At 35.0% G+C, this 21121-nt stretch overlaps 1 protein-coding gene and 1 long non-coding RNA gene across 4 annotated transcripts; one reads left to right on the forward strand and one right to left on the reverse strand.

The window, feature by feature from the left end:
* Positions 1–691: 691 nt before the first annotated feature.
* On the reverse strand, positions 692–12065 carry LOC105345017 (retinoblastoma-binding protein 5). Of its 2 annotated transcripts, XM_011452995.4 has the most exons (17): positions 11940–12065; positions 11607–11632; positions 10715–10887; positions 10325–10465; positions 10086–10173; positions 9663–9734; positions 6278–6387; positions 5837–5956; positions 4808–4961; positions 4640–4711; positions 4416–4533; positions 4183–4249; positions 3873–3969; positions 3129–3252; positions 2700–2821; positions 2073–2099; positions 692–897 (listed from the first exon to the last, which is right to left on the reverse strand). In XM_011452995.4, the coding sequence occupies exons 1-17, from the start codon at positions 11956–11958 to the stop codon at positions 892–894; spliced, it is 1536 nt and encodes a 511-aa protein (XP_011451297.3). In that variant the 5' UTR covers positions 11959–12065; the 3' UTR covers positions 692–891. The 2 variants fall into 2 exon arrangements, with proteins under 2 accessions (XP_011451297.3, XP_011451298.3); XM_011452996.4 differs by lacking the exon at positions 2073–2099.
* Positions 12066–18223: 6158 nt separating this feature from the next.
* LOC105345016 (uncharacterized) lies at positions 18224–20681 on the forward strand. Of its 2 annotated transcripts, XR_010711415.1 has the most exons (3): positions 18224–18354; positions 18719–19436; positions 19697–20681. It is a non-coding gene; the product is annotated as an uncharacterized lncRNA (long non-coding RNA). The 2 variants fall into 2 exon arrangements; XR_004596104.2 differs by having other exon boundaries at positions 18228–19436.
* Positions 20682–21121: the final 440 nt, after the last annotated feature.

Below are 21121 nucleotides of genomic sequence, written 5' to 3' on the forward strand. Positions count from 1 at the left end.
TGTATGTTGCATTTTTTATATATTTCGAGGTTAAGACATCATAACATTTTTAGAAATGGGTATATAGAGGATATCAATTTTTGTGGATTTAGTGAAAATCACAGTTTCAGGGATACATAAATTCATGGCTAATGATCCTATATATACAATATGACGTAATTCTATTTTGCACTTCAAGGAACATGTAAGGTGGCTGGGTTGTCGGCAACCATCAGATATACCTTAATTTTTAGATATGATTTGCTAAGCTAAAAACCATTATTTAGTGAAGAAAAATTCCATTAACTTCAGTTTTATATTTTAAAGTTTCCTGTATCTTTATACAGAACTCTTCTTGTAAAGGAGATCAATACAGTCTAAAAATGGCAACAACCATCCACCCCTCTTAATTTCATGGATCATCTCTACAACAAAACCAAGACAAGTGGTATTCAATGAAGGTTAATGAAAACCTCCTCTCTAAGCTCACCTTGGGTAGTAATCTACATGTCATTGAGTGGATCAGATTAAAGGATGTACAAAAAAGTTTACATTAGATGCACTGGATAATACTGTGACATAAATTTTAAACCAAAGAATGGCTAACAATATTGAGGATTTGCTTATGGATTTGGATCTGCTCATGAATTTTGACCTCATTTTCCTATAAACACATAGCAAAGTATTCCAAAGTTGAGAAGACAAACAAAAATAAAAGCATGAGAACTTTATTTTCAGTATGTTTCACTACATGTACATGCAGTGTATAAAGTTAACAGCTACAGAGTAACATGAACATGATCTGTATTTATGCCTGATTGATGCTTGATATATTAAATACAATGTAGATAAACTTTCTAATATGGCTGCCTCAGTTTGCTGAACATGTGTCTTGTCCCTTCTTGAAAAATCTCATGACTGAAAAAAAAAAGAATGGAAACAGGAAAATGATAAAATCTTAATGATAAATGTAACAAATAAAAAAACATCATTCCACAGAAAATGCAAGGTAGATTATACGTAGACAGTATTCTAAAAGAAAGCATTATTTAATTAAAAACATTTCTGTCGTGCAGGAATTACAAACTTGAATATATTTAATTTATATTAATGAATGTACTGGTATATTAATGATAGAAAGTAACAGAAATAGATTAAATTGAGGCTGTAATAAACAAAAGATGCATCCATTTTTCAGGACATGATATTTAAGTAAGAATAAGAGTTTCACTTGTTTTATTTTCCAAAGCAGTGACAAGATTCAGTAAGTCCTGTCAGTGGCCTACACAGACATGTCAAAACTTAATAAAGCAAAAAAACCCAAAAAACCAACAACAACAGGGCAGACAGTGCAACATAGCACTAATTGCACTTTGCAATCATTGCAATAGCAATAGCACCATTAACTAACAGAGCAACATAGCATCATTAACAGTCAGTGCAATATCACCATTAGCAGACAGTGCAACATAGCACATTAACAGACATTTAAACATAGCACCTTTGGTACACATTGCACTCTGGTAGACACTGCATCAGCACCATTAGCAGACACTTCAACATAGTACCTTTGGTAGACATTGCAACAGCACCATTAGCAACAAAGCACCTTTGGTGCACATTGCACTTTGGTAGACACTGTGACAGCACCAAGAGCAGAGGTGCTGCACGACATCATTAGCACACAGTGTAGCACAGCACCATTAGCAGACACTTCAACATACATGTAGCACCTTTGGTAGACACTGCAACAGCACCATTGGCATATAGTGCAACTTGTCACACTTTTTTGAAAGTGCAATATTATACATTTAGCAAAACACACAAATCTGTTGATATTTCTGCACAGCACCATTAGTGGAATGACTTTTTTGTATGTGAGTTGGAGTGAATTTGCAAAGCTTTTTTGCCGTTAGTTTGCTGTGACAAAGCTGAAGTTCACAGAGGATCACAACCATCAGAATACATGTCTATACACTGTGATATACTGGAGAAGTCATTATAAATAATGAGGTTTTGAATAGTTTTGTGAATACAGTGGTTGAGGTGAAGCGTAAAGCCAGAAGCTTAATAACGTTCTCCGTTAGACGTACCCAGGAGAAAGAAGCTGCTCCGTACATCTGAAAGATTGTGTTATACATACAACAATGCTGTCACAACAACAAGCACCTGTTTTAAGTGTTTAATGTATGATGTATAGATCTGTCTGGTTAATAACCAGACTGTTCTTGTAGATTGGGGGGGGGGGGGGGGGGGGGATCGATAAAAGTTACATATATGTACTTGTATGATCTCCAATTATATGCAAATTAGAACAATTGTGATAAAAGAATGATAACAAATAAACTGCTTTCCTTTGTTGCTGTCTGAGAAGGGAATGTTACCAAAAAAAATTTCATTTGTGAAAAGCAAGATAATTGGGCTATAAAGGTTTGTAGAAGTATAAAAGTAGGCCATGGTAGGCCTAATAGGATAACACCCCTGGTACACTGACATAGGATGTATATGTACATTTGTACGGTACGTACAAGGTATTATTTTAACTGTGGGTGGCCTCTTTCTGCTTCTTAAAAAACAGTAAAAATTCTAGACCACCTAAATATAATCAAGATCCTATTTTTTTCAAGCTGCTCTCTGGCTAATTACTGCTTTCACAAATGTTACAATAGACCATGCTGTCCGTATTATTAGACTTTATAGTGAGCGGTACTTGTACATACGTCGTCTAAACGGCCCTTGCTCTTGGATTTGTCCGGCTTGGAAGATTTCGCCTGCTTTGGACGACTTGACTTCTTCTGTCCCTTTTCATTTGGTTTCTTCACATTTAACAGGGGGTGAATTTCTATGAATAAATAATCAAAATTACTGGTACATTAATTTTGAAAATCAGATTAAAACCATTTTTGTATGTGAATTTTCATGAATAAAGTGATATATTTAATAGTTTTCATAGGTACACAATGAAATTGTGTGATCATAAAATTTTCTTTTGAATTATTTCATCCAGTTCCTGAAAATATATGTCTGTAATCATGTAAGTTGAATTGTAATTTATGAACAAAAGTCTTACATCATTTCTCTTTTTGATCAAAATAGACAAAATGATACACCTTCCTCACATCTTTATTTACAACAGACAAAAGACCTACCATCTAGGGGGGCATCTGGGAGATCCACTTCATAGGTTTTGACTTTCTTTTTCTTGGGGGAGGGGGTATTGTCTGTATGGGGCTGACTTCTCTTTTTCTCTTGAGTCTGGGTATCTTCAGTCACCTGCTCAATTAAATTAGAATACTGTAGAATCATTAAATTTCGTGGTGGCTTAATTTTCGTGGAATTCATGGGTACCTCTCATCCACGAATTTACATCCTCCATGATTTAATAAATTAGAATTATAAAGTCGTATTTCCTTTAATAAGTGTAAGAATACACGAAATTACATCTCCACAAACATGCAAAATTTAAGCAGTCCAAAAAAAATTGACCCCCATGAATTTTAATGATTAAACAGTAAATAAAGTGATTGATTCAAAAAGTGCAAATTTAACTTTTAAATACAAGCTCTAAGAGCCATTGCTGTGGTGCCTTTTTTGCAAAATTGCTGGTGAAATAGAGATTTAGATTTTTGGGTAAAGGTAGTTCACCTACATGTTAATGTTAATTTTAATACAGATGATATCTTCTTTTAAACTTATTATGAATGATGTAACAAGCAAAGGAATTTTATCCTCATTCATGTTGAATTACTGGTTCGGAAATGAACACAGGTGACAGTGACATATTGATTAATTCACTGCAAGAAATGGAAAATCACGCCATGGTTCTGATTCACACTACTGTATTATGAGGGAAGTGAGACAGAGTGTTGTGGATTACAGACAGAGTTTAGCACCTCAGGAGGAATAGCCCAGGCTGACTCCTCAGGCTCCTCAATGTCAGGTGAAACAGGAAGGTAAAGTACAGCATCCTGGTCCTCTTCATCCTCATCACTGAAACAGGAAGTGGATTACATCACCGACAAAAATAGTAACATGTACATGTATGTACAGTACTGGTATATATGTATGTTTTCCTCAGCATTTTATGATTTCTTTGCAGAGTAAAATTTCAACCAGAAATGTTGTCAGAGGAAAAACCTTTTAAAGTTTTGAAATGACATTACATATGTATTTGCAAAACATGAGATAGAAATCATTGCTTACCTGCTCACAAATGCCTGTATGGGTTCAATAGTGGTCACATCCACCTCTGAATCCTCTTCCTCCATACCTGCAAGGACACATGTACAACAATCTGTCAGGACAATTCTATTAGCTTAAAATCTGTCTCCAGTTGTACAGTGTATGGTTTCGGTTTTGTCCTGATTCTCTTAGACTTTTTCTATTGAGATCTACCTCTAAAGAGATTCATAGATGGACAGTCATCAGTGACTCACCTTTAGTCTCCTCCTTCTCTTTGTCCTCATCCTCAATGTCAAACTCCGATTCCCTCTCTTCATACTCCACATTCTCATCCAGCTCCTTGAAATCCGGAGCAAACGCACTCCAGTTTTCCTATCATCATATAAGATAAGATTTGTTATAGAACTAGGTGTTTCAAATCACAGATCAAATTTCCACACTTATATTAATTCATGTCAACTCATTGACAAATACTTACCACTTGATTCTGTGCCCATATGGACACCAAACCACTTGATATAGACGCTATGATTGGTCGAACTGGATGCCACTACAAACAGAAAATTATTTACAAGATGTAACTTTCTAATTCTATTTAAGTGTACGTGTCTGGAACTGACTGACGCGCGGATCAATGGGATCCTACCACAACATCCAGCAGCAGCTCCCCCTTTGTTCCGTGGAGGATCTTGACCAGGTTTCCAACGCTTTTTTCCCAGATGTACAGGGAGTGCTGGCGGGCCGACCCAGCCACGATGAACTCCCCATCTCCAGAGAAACAACACTTCTTCCACAGCAACCTACATAGATCGTAATAATACATGTATTGTGCAGAAAATGTTTCATTTCACAAATTCAAAAAAGTCTTTTCAACAACACTAGATAACATTTGTGGAGAGGACTTATATAGGCATTGCCAGTTGTCCAATCCCTTTATCTATTCATTTTGATGCATAATAAAATATTGGTTAAATTCAACACTTAAATAGTGCAGGTACACATCAAATACTGTGGAATCATTAGAATTCGTGGTGGCTCAATTTTCGTGGTATTCATGGGTAGCCCTTACCCACGAATTTACATCCTCAACGAAAAACATTTAAAAAGAGTATTCTTTTTTACTAAAAGTAAAAACTGATGCACCCAATAAATTAAATCCCCACGAATAAGTAAAAAACCAACAATCCATGAAAATTGGCCCCCAAGAATTTAAATGATTCTACAGTATATCTAAATGTTCAACTAAAATGATTAATTGTAATTCCGGTAGTACCCTAATTTGATATTTTGTGTGCTGGTTTATATGATAATTACTGGTAAAACATGCATTGTCTCAAGTCAAAATGACTTGCAACAAAACTACATCAAACAACTTTGAATTTTACATTTTGTACATTGTCAAGTTATTTAAATTCAAGAGGATAATCTAACTGTTTTTGCTTTTTATGGTCTATAATGCTTTAAATACCAAAAAAAACAAAAAGTTAATGTCTGTAAAACTGGATAGCAATTAAATTGATTCCTCTGCTTGGGTAGCTACTTAAGTAAAAAGAAGTGTCTCCAATTGTTGTATTGGCCAGTTGAGCCATCTGTGGTATTTGATTATTTTGCACATTTGCTGAGTTAGGATTGGTTATGTCAGTGATTGTGATGACTAACACAGAGTCTGACTTACTTGTTGACAAGGTCCTGTAATTTCTGGATGGGCTCGGGCTCTCCGTCTTTACTACAGGCCAACACCTCGCCACTCTCGTAAACTCGAATGATACGGTCAGCTGAGTTCACTAAGAAACAACTGTTAAAGAATTGAATCTTTTTAGAAACACATTTCTCTTCAATGTGAAAAACAGAAAAATATAGTTTATGCATACCTCTTTTATATTTTTTTATCATAAAAAGACAACCAATTTTAAGGAATCAGACAACTTTTAGAAACAGAGAAGAAGAAGAGTAGAATCCTAATGTGCATATGGCTTTGAGTTTTTCTTAAAAATTTGCAGTTTGTAGCTTTAACTAGAATATCAAAATCTTTGTTGAACAATTCTACTCCCTATACATTACACTGGACTGTTTTGAATTTTCTCCTTCAACATTAGGTAAGAGTGACTGCACTTACTCCCCTCTCCTAGCGAACTCAATGGATTTGATGGCTGTAGTGTTAAGGGTTCCCGTGGTTACTCTGAACGAGGCCTTCAGCTCCAGGTCTGTACTGGTGAACACCAGGATCTGACAATTACAATTACAATGGGAAAACACTCATAAAATATCACTAAAACAGGAATGACATATGAACTGCAAAATAAATGTATAAAACATATTGGTATTTTAAGACAACATAAAAATTTCTGTTGGAATTTATCATGCTCTGCAATATAGAAATCTCTAAACTGATAAATAACAAGAAGTTATTGTAATTAAAACAAGAGGCCCATGGGCCACATCGCTCACCTGAGGAACAATAGGTATGATAAAATCAGCTTAATGGAGTCATAATACAAACTATCTGGACAATGTACAATAATACATGTTGATCCTGTATAAATAAAATCCATTTTCCCCTGGATATTCTTATGTTTATAATCATTAGTCCCTTTTCTAACAGGACGATTTTATAGTCATATCATATGTTTAGTATTGCAGTTCTGAAAAAAGATCCTTAACAATTGTTTATATATGGGATATAAACGTACATAAACTCTGAACCTTCTTGTGAGGCCAAAGAATTGTCCTGGGGCCAAAGTCTTAACAATTATAAAGAATCATCTGGCTGATTAGTTTCTGAGAAGAAGATTTTTAAAGATTTACCATATATATTCCTTTGTTAAACTTTGAACCCCCATTGTGGCCCCACCCTACCCCTGGTGATCATGATTTTCACAACTTTGAATTTACACTACCTGAGGACGCTTCCACACAAGTTTAAGCTTTCCTAGCTGGTTAGTTTCTGAGAAGAAGATTTTTAAAGATTTACCATATATATTCCTATGTAAAACTTTGACCTTCCATTGTGGCCCCACCCTACCCCGGGGGTCATGATTTTCACAACTATGAATCTACACTACCTGATGATGCTTCCACACAAGTGTCAGCTTTCCTGGCTGATTAGTTTCTGAGAAGAAGATTTTTAAAGATTTACCATATATATTCCTATGTAAAACTTCGATCCCCCATTGTGGCCCCACCCTACCCCCGGGGGTCATGATTTTCACAACTTTAAATCTACACTACCTGAGGATGCTTCCACACAAGTGTCAGCTTTCCTGGCTGATTAGTTTCTGAGAAGAAGATTTTTAAAGATTTACTCTATATATTCCTATGTAATAAAACTTCGACACCTCATTGTGGCCCCACCCTACCCCTGGGGATCATGAATTTCACAACTATGAATTAACACTACCTGAGGATGCTTCCACACAAGTTTCAGCTTTCCTGGCTGATTAGTTTCTGAAAGGAAGATTTTTAAAGATTTACTTTATATATTCCTATGTTAAACTTCGACACCCCATTGTGGCCCCACCCTACCCCCGGGGGTCATGATTTTCACAACTGTGAATTTACACTACCTGAGGATGCCTCCACACAAGTTTCAGCTTTCCTGGTCTTATGGTTCATGAGAAGAAGATTTTTAAAGATTTACTCTATATATTCCTATGTAAAACTTTGACCTTCCATTGTGGCCCCACCCTACCCCCGGGGGTCATGATTTTCACAACTATGAATCTACACTACCTGATGATGCTTCCACACAAGTGTCAGCTTTCCTGGCTGATTAGTTTCTGAGAAGAAGATTTTTAAAGATTTACCATATATATTCCTATGTAAAACTTCGATCCCCCATTGTGGCCCCACCCTACCCCCGGGGGTCATGATTTTCACAACTTTAAATCTACACTACCTGAGGATGCTTCCACACAAGTGTCAGCTTTCCTGGCTGATTAGTTTCTGAGAAGAAGATTTTTAAAGATTTACTCTATATATTCCTATGTAATAAAACTTCGACACCTCATTGTGGCCCCACCCTACCCCTGGGGATCATGAATTTCACAACTATGAATTAACACTACCTGAGGATGCTTCCACACAAGTTTCAGCTTTCCTGGCTGATTAGTTTCTGAAAGGAAGATTTTTAAAGATTTACTTTATATATTCCTATGTTAAACTTCGACACCCCATTGTGGCCCAACCCTACCCCCGGGGGTCATGATTTTCACAACTGTGAATTTACACTACCTGAGGATGCTTCCACACAAGTTTCAGCTTTCCTGGTCTTATGGTTCATGAGAAGAAGATTTTTAAAGATTAACTCTATATATTCTTATGTTAAATTTCGACCCCCAATTGTGGCCCCACCCTACCCCCGGGGGTCATGATTTTCACAAATTAGAATTTACACTACCTGAGGATGCTTCCACACAAGTTTCAGCTTTCCTGATCTTATGGTTCATGAGAAGAAGATTTTTAAAGATTAACTCTATATATTCTTATGTTAAATTTCGACCCCCAATTGTGGCCCCACCCTACCCCCGGGGGTCATGATTTTCACAAATTAGAATTTACACTACCTGAGGATGCTTCCACACAAGTTTCAGCTTTCCTGATCTTATGGTTCATGAGAAGAAGATTTTTAAAGATTTACTCTGTATATTCCTATGTAAAACTTTGACCCCCCATTGTGGCCCCACCCTACCCTCGAGGGTCATGATTTTCACAAATTAGAATTTACACTACCTGAGGATGCTTCCACACAAGTTTCAGCTTTCCTGGTCTTATGGTTCATGAGAAGAAGATTTTTAAAGATTTACCCTATATATTCCTATGTTAAATTTCGACCCCCCATTGTGGCCCCACCCTACCCTGGGGGGTCATGATTTTCACAAATTAGAATTTACACTACCTGAGGATGCTTCCACACAAGTGTCAGCTTTCCTGATCTTATGGTTCATGAGAAGAAGATTTTCAAAGATTTACTCTGTATATTCCTATGTAAAACTTCGACCCCCCATTGTGGCCCCACCCTACCCCCGGGGGTCATGATTTTCACAAATTAGAATCTACACTACCAGATGATGCTTCCACACAAGTTTCAGCTTTCCTGGTCTTATGGTTCATGAGAAGAAGATTTTTGAAAATTTCTCGAAAATTTTCATAAATTCCTAATTATCTCCCTTTGCAAAAGGGCGTGATCCTTAATTTTCACAAATTTAAATCCCCTTAGGCTAAGGATGCTTTGTGCCAAGTTTGGTTGAAATTGGCCCAGTGGTTCTTGAGAAGATGTTGAAAATGTGAAAAGTTTACAGACAGACGGACAGACGGACAGACGGACAGACAGACAGATGGACGACAGACAAAATGTGATCAGAATAGCTCACTTGAGCTTTCAGCTCGGTGAGCTAAAAAATATTGAATATATCATTCTTTAACACTGTTAAAAATGCTAAGAAAAAAAGAAAATTATTTTGGCACTTTTTTGAAAACATTTTACCAACAGTTCTGTCCCTTACCCTGCCCTTGGCATTCCCTGTGTAGATGTGTTTCCCTCGTCTGTCGTAGGAGGCAACAATGTTCAGATCAGACTGAAATATTAAAAATGGACCAGGGTTAACCCTCTTCACGTTTTCGACCCAAACCCAAATAATGCTTATATTTCAAGACAGTTTTCGTTTACCCTGCAGTATAATATCCCATTTTATGCCTCAAATGAGATATTTTTGACAAATTTCTCTGCAGTTTAAACCATGATGCCATGGTGTAAACGAAGCAAGAAAGATGACATCACAATGCATTTAAAAGTCGGATAAATGCTCGAGGCTATATTGGGGGATTGACCGAATATTGCTTTAGTTTATTTGGTCAATGCAAGGGGTAGTTGCAGGATAATATATATATTGCTTAGTACAAGTGCTAAAACAAGTCTCTATACTTACATCATCATCAAGTGGAACAACTCTATGCTCTCCACTAATGTTCATCAAAACAGCAGGGTGTTTCATCGGACAAACGAGAAACTGTTTACTGTAAATAACAAACAAATACTACTCTTATCATGTGTACTTACGCACTGTACCCTTATGCACTCAGTTTTGCAGATGTTTCAATGATATAAATCCAAGAAGATGTTTGATCAAATAAAGACTCAGTCATACTTTTAGTAATTGATTCATACCTGTCTCGTGGATGAAATTGAACTTTAAGGATGGGAGACGGGAATCGGAAGCTTTTGTCACACTCCGCCGTAACAATATCCCATATTGAGGCTGTGTTGTCTGTTGCTGCACTCAGCAACTTCTTACCATTTCGACTCCAACTAATTTAAAGGAATGTTTGAGCTTTTTACTAATAAGTCTCAAAAACGGCAACCAGTTTTGTACAAAAGCGTTACAATTACAAGAAAATATATTACAGTACAAACTGTAAATCCAAGATTTTCTTGCTTTTTCAAAATCCATAAAATGCATCTGAGAATGTGTCAGACAGTTAGGCGTCGAAGGATTAATTCATTATTCAGGGATAGAAAGACATAATCTTGCATTAGAACACTATTTTTTTTAAATACCTTAAACTACACACAGGATGGACATGGGCACTGATTATCTTTGCGATTCCTCGGGTTAAGAAGTCCCAAATAACTATCCTTCCATCATTACAGCCTACGGCTAGTAGTGTTCCTTGTCGATTGAAGGCACAGGTTATGGCTATACTGATACAGTCCAAAGTGCCATCAAAATCCTACAAAGATATATATGTAGAGTTATATCAGCAAGATCAAAAATACATTAATTAATAAAAATGAAAAACAACACCCATCACTGACACATTAAAAATTGTAAGAATGCATCAAGAGATTAACTTAAGTCAGAGACATAAATAACAAGGATTGGCAACTGATCAAAATCTCGTGAAATCTCACGGTCCTTATTGTAAAGTATTCCCTTGTAGAAATCAATATACCTTTCTAATTTAAACAAATATATTCAATTATTGAAATATAAACAGCTAAATCCTATTACCAAAACATTCAAAATATTATATTTTCATGAGTTTGTGTCTTAGTACAAACAATATAAAAAAAGGAGTTTTTGGAGGCAGTTGGCTACCCGTTGTCTGAGATTTTGACAACGTTTGAAAGCAGACCTATATATTTTTTATATATTAATCTTATTTTACAATTTTTTGTTTCAAAAACGTCTAAATCCTATGCACATTTTTCAAAAAAACAAAATACTTTTGGTTTAAGATCAATATATCAATTTACTAATATATACTTCTCAAAGTAAGGTTGGTCCTGTAACATTTTTCAACAACAAAACACGGTAATGGCGGAGTTGCCAATCTCTGTTATTTATGTCTCTGCTTATGTCAACAAATACTACAAGGTTTTTTAAAAAGATTTTCATGATCTCTTTGTTAACAATATTAGTCATAATCCACATCAATAATTAACTTACTTCTGGATAATTCTGCCCAAATGATTCTACAAAACACAAGAACAGAAAATATGGAAAAACAACAAACAAATCAAAACTGATAAGTATATAAGTAATCTCTATTAAATCACTACAATAAATCCTTATAATAAAACCTAGAATCAGCAAACTTTGTTGATAGATCTTTTATCACACAGATAATTAAATAGCTTGAATAAAACTGTTCACTACAAATATAACTGAGGAAATTCTAACTAAAAGAGTTTATTTCTTTCAAGCTGTTTAAGCTTAAATCCAATACTTTTTTCAAAAACATTTGCTTGAAAATGAAACAATTCAAAATATCCAACGTACCCAAAAGTTCAAGATTCATCTTTTATAGATATATTTTGTTCATATTCATTCTCGGCTTTGTGTTTACATCTCGCGGCAAAACTGTTTTGTTAACGAAAATCTCATTGGTCAATTTGGAGACTACTTTCATTTTCAAAATAAAGTCGTAAATATGCGGAAAAAGTCGAGTAGTTACGGATAAATGGATGGCGGATCAAGGAATATACATTTCTTTTAATAAGTTGACTAAATGTATTCAACAATTCAGTAATCTTAGTATTTTACTTTCGTAACTCAAGTTCTTTTGTCTTTGCTCAAAATGAGTTATATATTTAAAAATATTTCAATTTTTAAATTGTCTGCTTGGACAAAAGTTGGATGGGGGCACCACCCCCCCCCCCCCCAGGCTACGTTTATTTTATCATAACATTGCTTCTATTCATCTGTATGGGGGTGGGTTTTTTTTTTTTGGGGGGGGGGGTGTTAATCTTTTAAATTTTAATCCCAAATTTAAAACAAAGATATTACAATGGACAAAATATCCAACTCAGCTTCCCAAGTTATTGGTTTCGACTTGAAACATTATATCCATCTTTTGTCCTACTCAAGGAAGCGTACTCGGTCTCAAAAAGTCTTTGCCTCTACAATAAATCATCATGGTTTGCTTCCAGTCTGACTAAAGCAAGCCCCTACTATTTCGCTTCTTTGTAGGTAAACGAAGTGAAATAGTAGTATCTTTCCACAAATTTATTTAAAAATTAAATTTGTTGTTATGACAACTTTAAATAAATTTGTGGAAAGACAGTATATAGCTAGGGACTGGCTTTATTCAGACTGGGTTTGCATCCATTAACACTTTGGGTCAGTTATCTGGTTTTAAAATCATAAAAAATCAAAAACAAAGTGCTTAATATTCATTTGAAAAGAAGTTGACGTGTATTATAAGACAGTATTTTATAAACTAAATGAACCCGAAAAAATGCCTTGAGAACTTATTACTTTTGAAAAGAGCATTGTTTTAAGATTATCTCCGATAATATTCAGGATGTCATTATTGTTTTGTTATATAATCATAGTCTTTGATCTAATTTTTAACGGATTTAGAATTAACCCCCAGATTATATTTTCATGCATCATAGTTATATTGTCTTGAAAAATTTGGACCTATAGAAGTGTTTTCGATTTTAATTTGATTCTTATTTATTATTGCTATTTGATTTTTTTATCGATGTAAATAGTAAAATACGATTAATTGAGCAATTTGTCTTTTATTTGTAAGATTTATAGTTTTATTTATTCAATTCATCTATTTCTGGCTTAGGCATATATCTTATTGTTGCTGATATTTCAGCAAGTTAAATAAAAAAGGACAGACTATAGAATCACTACTAATGTAAGATTTTGGTATAAAGGATCATAATAGGAAAACAACTAAGAGGAGCAGACAGCATCAAAAATATTTGAAATAAATACACATAATTTTCTTAGCGATTTACAATTGCAATAAGTCATGAGTTCAGAAAACTTAAAAAAATTTGGTCTTTTCCAATATTTTGTGTTTAGGTATTTTTTCCTTATTTCTTCTAGTGCCGAACATTCTAAAATATAATGGAATTCATCACCAATGAGACCTTTATTACACAAAAGACATAACCTCTCATTCAAAGGAATGTTATACCATCTGCCTGTCTCTACAGGAAAACGATGGTTTGATGTACGAAATTTAATGAATTTTTTTCTTAGTTTTACAGGTAAAATATCAAGATACTTCTCAAAGCCGAAATATGGTTTTAAAATTTTATACACATGACCTCTGGAAGAACAATTTATATCATTGGACCATATTTGCATAAATTGGTCTTTTAATCTTTGGTTTACAGTAGCAGATAACCATTCTATATTGACAAAATTATGGTTCTGCCAGACACATTGTAGCCCGCACATGTTCAAAATTCTTTGAATACAATCAATCCATGGGCTTTTACAATCGCTATTAAAATGTTGTGAACATAAATATCTGTACACTGTATATACAATTTTGTTCTCAGGGCTTATTAGCATTTTTCCTCAATATGTAATTATTCTCGTATAAACATTATTATACAATAGGTAGCGCCCTGTTTCTCCATATATCATAAAATTCGGTGTTGTGCTTCTTAAATTAGGTACTGTTTTCAAAAATTTCAGATGTACACGTTCAAATATCTATATTTTCAAAGCCCCAAATTTCGCATCCGTACAATAAAACTGGTAAAACAACCTTATCAAACAAATCAAATTGACAATTTACTGGTAAATTAAATTTTCTAATTTTTCTTATAACACCATACATAGCAGATGCTCAGATATTCGTCCAATTCGTATACATTTCTTAAGCAATAAAAGTGATTAATTATTCATTTAATTAACGATTCTCTCTTTGTATTTTATACCCCCTGATGATTTCGTTTAATCAGTACACGATTATTTCACTCATTTAAAACTGATGTATGCTGGGAGTGGTGTTATTGAACATTTTCAATATTACTCATCAGAATTTATCTGTCAAATATACCCCCAATATTCATAACAATTAAATTAAGACTAATCAAAAATAAACTAAAACATCAAACTTGATTGATGGTTTTCGATACCAAATAAAACGTTTCCTATTCGCCTTTTGAATTTGTTATACGTGCGATCTTCGATTTGTATTATAAACATATCTGTGTTGATAGGCATGTGTTGCTTCATTAAGGAATACGCGTTTACATGTGATACAAGATGGGTGAATTATAATTACACAGGTGCTTGTTGGGTTTTCATACAGTACTAGCCCATGAAATATCTTCCAATATATACAGTTTTTTGTGAAAATTGGTTTATATGAAAGAATCCCAAAATGAAAGTACTCACGAATTATTCATTAGATGTAATTGATTTGATATTTTAATAGAATGGATTTCGATCAATTGTCCCTAGAACAAAGGAATTGAATTGATTGAAGATTTATGGCTTTCTGGTTAATTTTAGACCAGTTTAACATATTACTTTCAATAGCGTCCCTAAGATTGTGATCAATAAGAATCTAAGTGAATTAAAGGAAACAAGTTCATGTAAATGCTCAATGTTATGTAAAAATACGACACACGAGGACCAAAACAAAAAACAAAAACAAAACAACAATCAAACGTTATAAACGAACATTTTAGTCAGAAATAAAGACGATGCAACAATCATTATGGAGGAGAGACAAGTTCGTTAACATAAACATACACCTTTTTAGTGATTTTACATCTGGTTTTGTCATTAAGTCTAAAAAAAAACACCTGGTAAAGAATAATCGTATTATACAATATATTTTTCAAATGTGTTACCCAGCACTATAACGGGACACCACCTAAATGTGTATTCTATACAACAGAGTGTGCTGGGCGACACCACTGAGATTACCGACACCTGTATATCGACATGAAATACCTTGTCCCCAAAAAGACCGACACAGAATGTGACAGCCATCACAACCCCAACCCCGGGAGATGACGGATCGATTGTCACGGCGCGGGCGAGTTACTTAGGAAAACCAGTTCTAGTTCTACATCAATTATAATTCATTTTTGTGAAGTAAAATTAATGTGTAAACACGTGAAATTTAACGTGTACGAGAGTTGTTCGGAAACGATTGAGACAACACCAGTTTTTCCCTCTCTAAGTGACCGGTTTTGGTGAAAATTGGCATAAATCTTCAATGAATTCAATTCCTTTGTTCTTGGGACAATTGATCGAAATCCATTCTATGAAAATATCAAATTAATTACATCTGATGAATAATTGTCTGAATGGATGCAAACCCAGTCTGACTAAAGCCAGTTCCTAGCTTCTATTTCACTTTGTTTACCTCTACAACGAAGTGAAATAGTACTGGGGGCTTGCTTTAGTCAGACTGGAAGCAAACCATGGTGGTTTATTGTGTAGGAAAATACTTTTTGAAACCAAGTTCGCTTCCTTGAGTAGGACATAAGATGGATATAACGTTTTTAGTCGAAACCAATAACTTGGAAAGTTTTTTTCTTTTTCTTTCTTTTTTTTTTGTTGTCAAGAATTTTTCGTCTGCCCCCCCCCCCCCATTTTTAAAGACGATTCCTGCAGTATTTAATCAACATTGTTTCACATTTTAATTTTTTAAATATTTTGTGCATTGTAATATCTTAAATTTTTTTTAATTGAAGAAATTCCAACAAATAATTGAACAAAGTAATATTATATAAAAAGTGCCTGTTTGGGAGGGTAACAGTATACAATTATTTAATGCTTGAGCAGTTAATAGACCAGAATATTTTTCCCGAGGTGCAGGGAACAGCTCAGTATGATCTATTGCCCGAGGCCAACGGCCGAGGGCAATAGATCATACTGAGCTGTTCCCTGCACCAAGGGAAAAAATTCTGGTCTATTGACTGTTCAAGCATTAAATAACTGTTTTATTACCTAATTCCTTTTTTAGTTTTCGGGGTTACAATTTGCATATTGCAGATGGTTTTCGAGCCATTATGCAATATACTAAGATTTTTTTTTCATCTTTTACATGCACAAAACCTTTTGCATGCATTACAACATCTCAGTTTAATATTAGTTTACACAAAGAAGGGGGGGGGGTCTTCAACCCATTAGATTTGAAGTAGTCTTTTACCTTATATGAGGCTTTAATACTGTTGATTATTTGATACTCCATTTTGATAACATTGAATTTGGTTTCACCAAGTACTAAAGACAGCGTCTATGTAAAGGAATATACGTTCCCTGAGAACTATCGAAAGGATGTAATATTAACATACCCGCGTTCTGAAATACGTTGCCGGTCCAACAGATCGCAGTCAATTGACCGGCGGTCCAATAGATCGAAGTCTATTGACCGGCAGTTCAAAATAGACGCAAATATTTAATTTGTAATAAAACAACAAAATCCGTTTGATTAGGTAATAATTGAAATTGACATCCCGTGAAAACAATTGTTTTTTTTATGAACAGAAGTAAGAATTGCCATTGGTGTCTATTACATGAACAGAAGTAAGACTTGTCATTGGTGTCTATTACATGAACAGAAGTAAGAATTGTCATTGGTGTCTATTACATGAACAGAAGTAAGAATTGTCATTGGTGTCTATTACATGAACAGAAATAATACTTGTCATTGGTGTCTTTTTCGTGAACAGAAGTAAGAATTGTCATTGGTGTCTACTACATGAACAGAAATAAGACTTCCCATTGGTGTCTATTCATGAACAGAAGTAAGAATTGCCATTGGTGATTACATAAACAGAAGTAAGAAATGTCATTGGTGTCTATTACATGAACAGAAATAAGACTTCCCATTGGTGTCTTTTTCATGAACAGAAAGAAGACTTGCCATTGGTGTCTATTACATGAACAGAAATAATACTTGCCATTGGTGTCTAGTCATGAACAGAAATAAGAATTGTCATTGGTGTCTATTACATGAACAGAAGTAAGAATTGCCATTGGTTTCTATTACATGAACAGAAATTATACTTGCCATTGGTGTCTATTCATGAACAGTAAGTAAGACTTGTCATTGCAATTTGAGTCACAGAGATCGTGCCTTTTCCATTGTAAGGGACCAAATGATCAGTTAATGTCTTTTTCATTGGTGTTTATTTCATGATTATCATAAGACTTAATATGCATCATGCTTAATTCAATATCAGATGTAGTGTCAATGTTTAAATAATGTCCAAATTCGGTAAGATTTCTGTTGACAGAGATTATGTTAGTGTCTATTCTTTAAAAGTTGAAGCCTATAGTATATCTTGCCACAGCTGTTGTCGGCTATTTCAATGACAGAGATGCAATCCGCTTGCTCGTAGGTAATTACTTCATGTTTCTTGAGATACGCTCATATACAACAAGTTTTGAAGGGTACATGTACATGTAATAAGTTGAATATAAAATTTCTTTCGAATTGTTTTATTGTTAAAATTTCCGTCCTTAAGAAACGGAGTAGCAGACGGATGAGGGATTTAACAAGCCTTCGTAATCACTTCATGCACGTGAACATTAATATTTCCGGGAGGGGGTAAGGTAGTTTTTTACACATATTGATCAGGACTGTGCTAGATCTTATCCATCCGGAAAACCCATTGATGTAACCTTTATTTCTCTTCCTTGACAAAGATAATGCGTGTACACAATACGCTATATTCAATACATCGTTCTTAACTACACGTACTTGAAAGTTAAGTGGAAATCAGTCACCCCGACGGCAAGACTAATGAATGTTCTTATTTCATATAGTAAAAGCATTGTTCTGTGTGAACACTTAGAACTTTGGTTCAGTGTGGATGTTGCCAGTGGGTTTTTTTTTCATTTTTAAGGTTTAAAATGTGTCCTTTGGATTATTTGAAATATATGAATGTAAACATTTTATTCAAAGATTATCAAGGTATGTCTCCTTAAAAAGTTCTTGAAGTCGTGAATATAAAATATAAACACGAACGGAGAACATAAGTGTTAAAACAATGTATTGTAATAATGCAATATTGACCAGAATTGAGAACAGTATCACAATGTATCCACTAACATTTGTACAACCCGCTTATTGCTTTACCATTTGGTTAGATCAAGTCTCGAAAATAATTAATGCTGCTTGGTGATTCCTTTTTACAAATTACAAGAAATCAATCAGAAAAGAAAACAAAAGAAGCAGGAAATCAGTTGAACTGTGATATTTTTACACTGAGCTAGCGGTGATTATGAACAAATTGAAAACCATAATTCCTCTATTGATCGGTTTTAAATGATTGCAGTTTAAATGCCACGAGTACAAAGTAGTCTGACTGTGCCTCCAATGATGAATCCCCCCACACTGGTTTGACTGTGCCACAATGGATTACTCACTTTGGTCTGACTAGGACCCCTCCCCCCCCCCCCCACTGGCGTGGTCGTGCTTTTCATGGATCCCCACCCTCCGATGTGATCACGTTTCTCTGATGGAACCCTCAACACTAGTGCTCGGTATCCCCGTCACCCTCATTCTCCTGGTCGGTGCCCAGGCGGCCGTGCTGGGGACAATCCTGGTCGTGCAGCTGCACGTACTGATTGCTGCCGTGAGGACTATTCACTCCATCATTTGGCTGTCTGTCCTGTGGCTGGGGATTTTCTACAGTGTGTACTATGGCTACGTTTTGTGTAGACTGTTACAGACAGGGTGGTCAGAATGTCGGGACATTTACACCCCCACCCTCCTCTGCTCAGCCTGGATGTTCACTTTCCTTGTGCTGGACAAGAACCTAGAGAAAACCAGCGTGAACTATTTACTTACCATATTCCTGGTGGGACTCTCAACTTTATTTATAGCATGGGAATATCATTATTCTAATATTGAAACTCGCAGCGATTTGGGGGATTTCCCATTGTTTTGTCCAACTTCTAGAGATTTGTTGCACACCTTTGTACACGAGTACCTTGTGTTATATCTCCCAGTGACAGCAATAGGGCTAGTCCAACGGTCTCGGTCCAGCAAAGGTATTGAAAAACATAATTCACTGAAACGTTAAAATCTAACTGGAGAGTACTTCAATCGTTTAAATCCTGAGCCAGTTTAAGCAAGGATTTAATTGTCACTTGAAAATAAGATCAATTGATATTTTACATCGCCGCATTTTATTTTATTGGAGTGTATAACCAAAAATAGAAACTAGCATACAGTCTTGCTTGTTCTTTACTCGTATGTACCCAACCAGAACAGCTGGATTGAATCCGTGTATTTCTTTTAATATTTGTAGATCCGAATAATTGTTCCTGTCATGAGTGTACCCATTGGAAGAAAACAGGGGGCCGGATGTTACGATGGTACGCATGCGCTTTGCTGGTGATACGTCCAGCACATTTCTATTATTGTTTTACTTTGGACTATAACTATTCAGACATGTTAATGTATTTTGTCAATTTTTTATCCTTTTTGTATTTGTTTTTGAAAACAAAAACATTTATGAGCAAGCAAAAGTATGGAGAGAACAAAGGAAGAACGATGTCGTCAGTGGTACAGTTAAACTCTTGTTGTGAAACTTGAGAAATCCCTGGTAGATTTGTCCAATTGTAGCTATTAAGCCGTTTATGCCCCATTATGGTGCATTCAAAATGATATTTGTGGTGAAAAATCCTATATGGTTGTTATTTCCCAGGCACACTAGTGCAGGTAGTCACCCATTTACAGCGATGGGACTTTATTGTCAATGTTTAAATGCTTGATCCATTCCGCGTCACGCAATCAAAGTATGTAAAACTACTTTGTTCTAGGTTTTGACAGCGGTCGATTCATTTCTGTAATAATTTATGACGACAAATTACATATGTTGCATTGATTCATTTATTACTAGTATGAGCAACAAAGCAAAACACGAAGACAAGTTTAAAATTCATGCTCATATTCTGTAATTCTGCAAACATTCAAATTATCTACTTAAAAGCACCGACTTATAAAAATATTCATTAGTATGACATTGATTTTTGAAAGAAAAGAAGCTGAATTTGTTATTTCCCAGGCTCACTAGTGCAGGTAGTCACCCATTTACAGCGATGGGACTTTATTGTCAATGTTTAAATGCTTGATCCATTCCACGTCACGCAATCAAAGTATGTAAAACTACTTTGTTCTAGGTTTTGACAACGGTCGATTCATTTCTGTAATAATTTATGACGACAACTAAATGTATATGATCCGTTTTTTATGGAAATATGAAAAGATGCAATAAACTATACAAATTGAAATTGATTACCGGTCTCATGCAGTTATAGTGTTGTTGGAACTGAACGGGATGTGTTTACAATGTTCTTGTGCCATTGCTGGTCTTGTGGAAATCGAACACTAGTCTTGTAAGCAAAATACTGAAGCATATAGTATATATCAGCTAGAACGGGTCACAATGCCGTATTTCTAACATTAACAAATTACATTCGTTGCATTGATTCATTTATTATGAGCAGCAAAGCAAACACGAAGACGAGTTTAAAACTCATGCTTATATTCTGTAATTCTGCAAACATTCAAATTATCTACGTAAAAGCACCGACTTATAAAATATTCATAAATATGATATTGATTTTTGTAAGAAAAGAAGCATCGGTGAAAATGCCGAGTCATAATCACCATCATCATCATCATCATCATCATCTTTGTTGTCATCATCACAGTGTTATAATCATCAATG

This window comes from Magallana gigas, chromosome 2 (genome assembly GCF_963853765.1).
Source record: "Magallana gigas chromosome 2, xbMagGiga1.1, whole genome shotgun sequence".
Lineage (NCBI taxonomy): Eukaryota > Metazoa > Mollusca > Bivalvia > Ostreida > Ostreidae > Magallana > Magallana gigas.

Excerpts from the sequence above, each read along its gene's own strand:
- LOC105345017 (XM_011452995.4), bottom strand. Across the intron at positions 5,957-6,277 it reads GAGTTCGCTAGGAGAGGGGA|TTGTTTCTTAGTGAACTCAG; the intron begins GTAAGTGCAGTC and ends ATTCTTTAACAG. Across the intron at positions 2,822-3,128 it reads CCCAGATGCCCCCCTAGATG|AAATTCACCCCCTGTTAAAT; the intron begins GTAGGTCTTTTG and ends ATTTATTCATAG.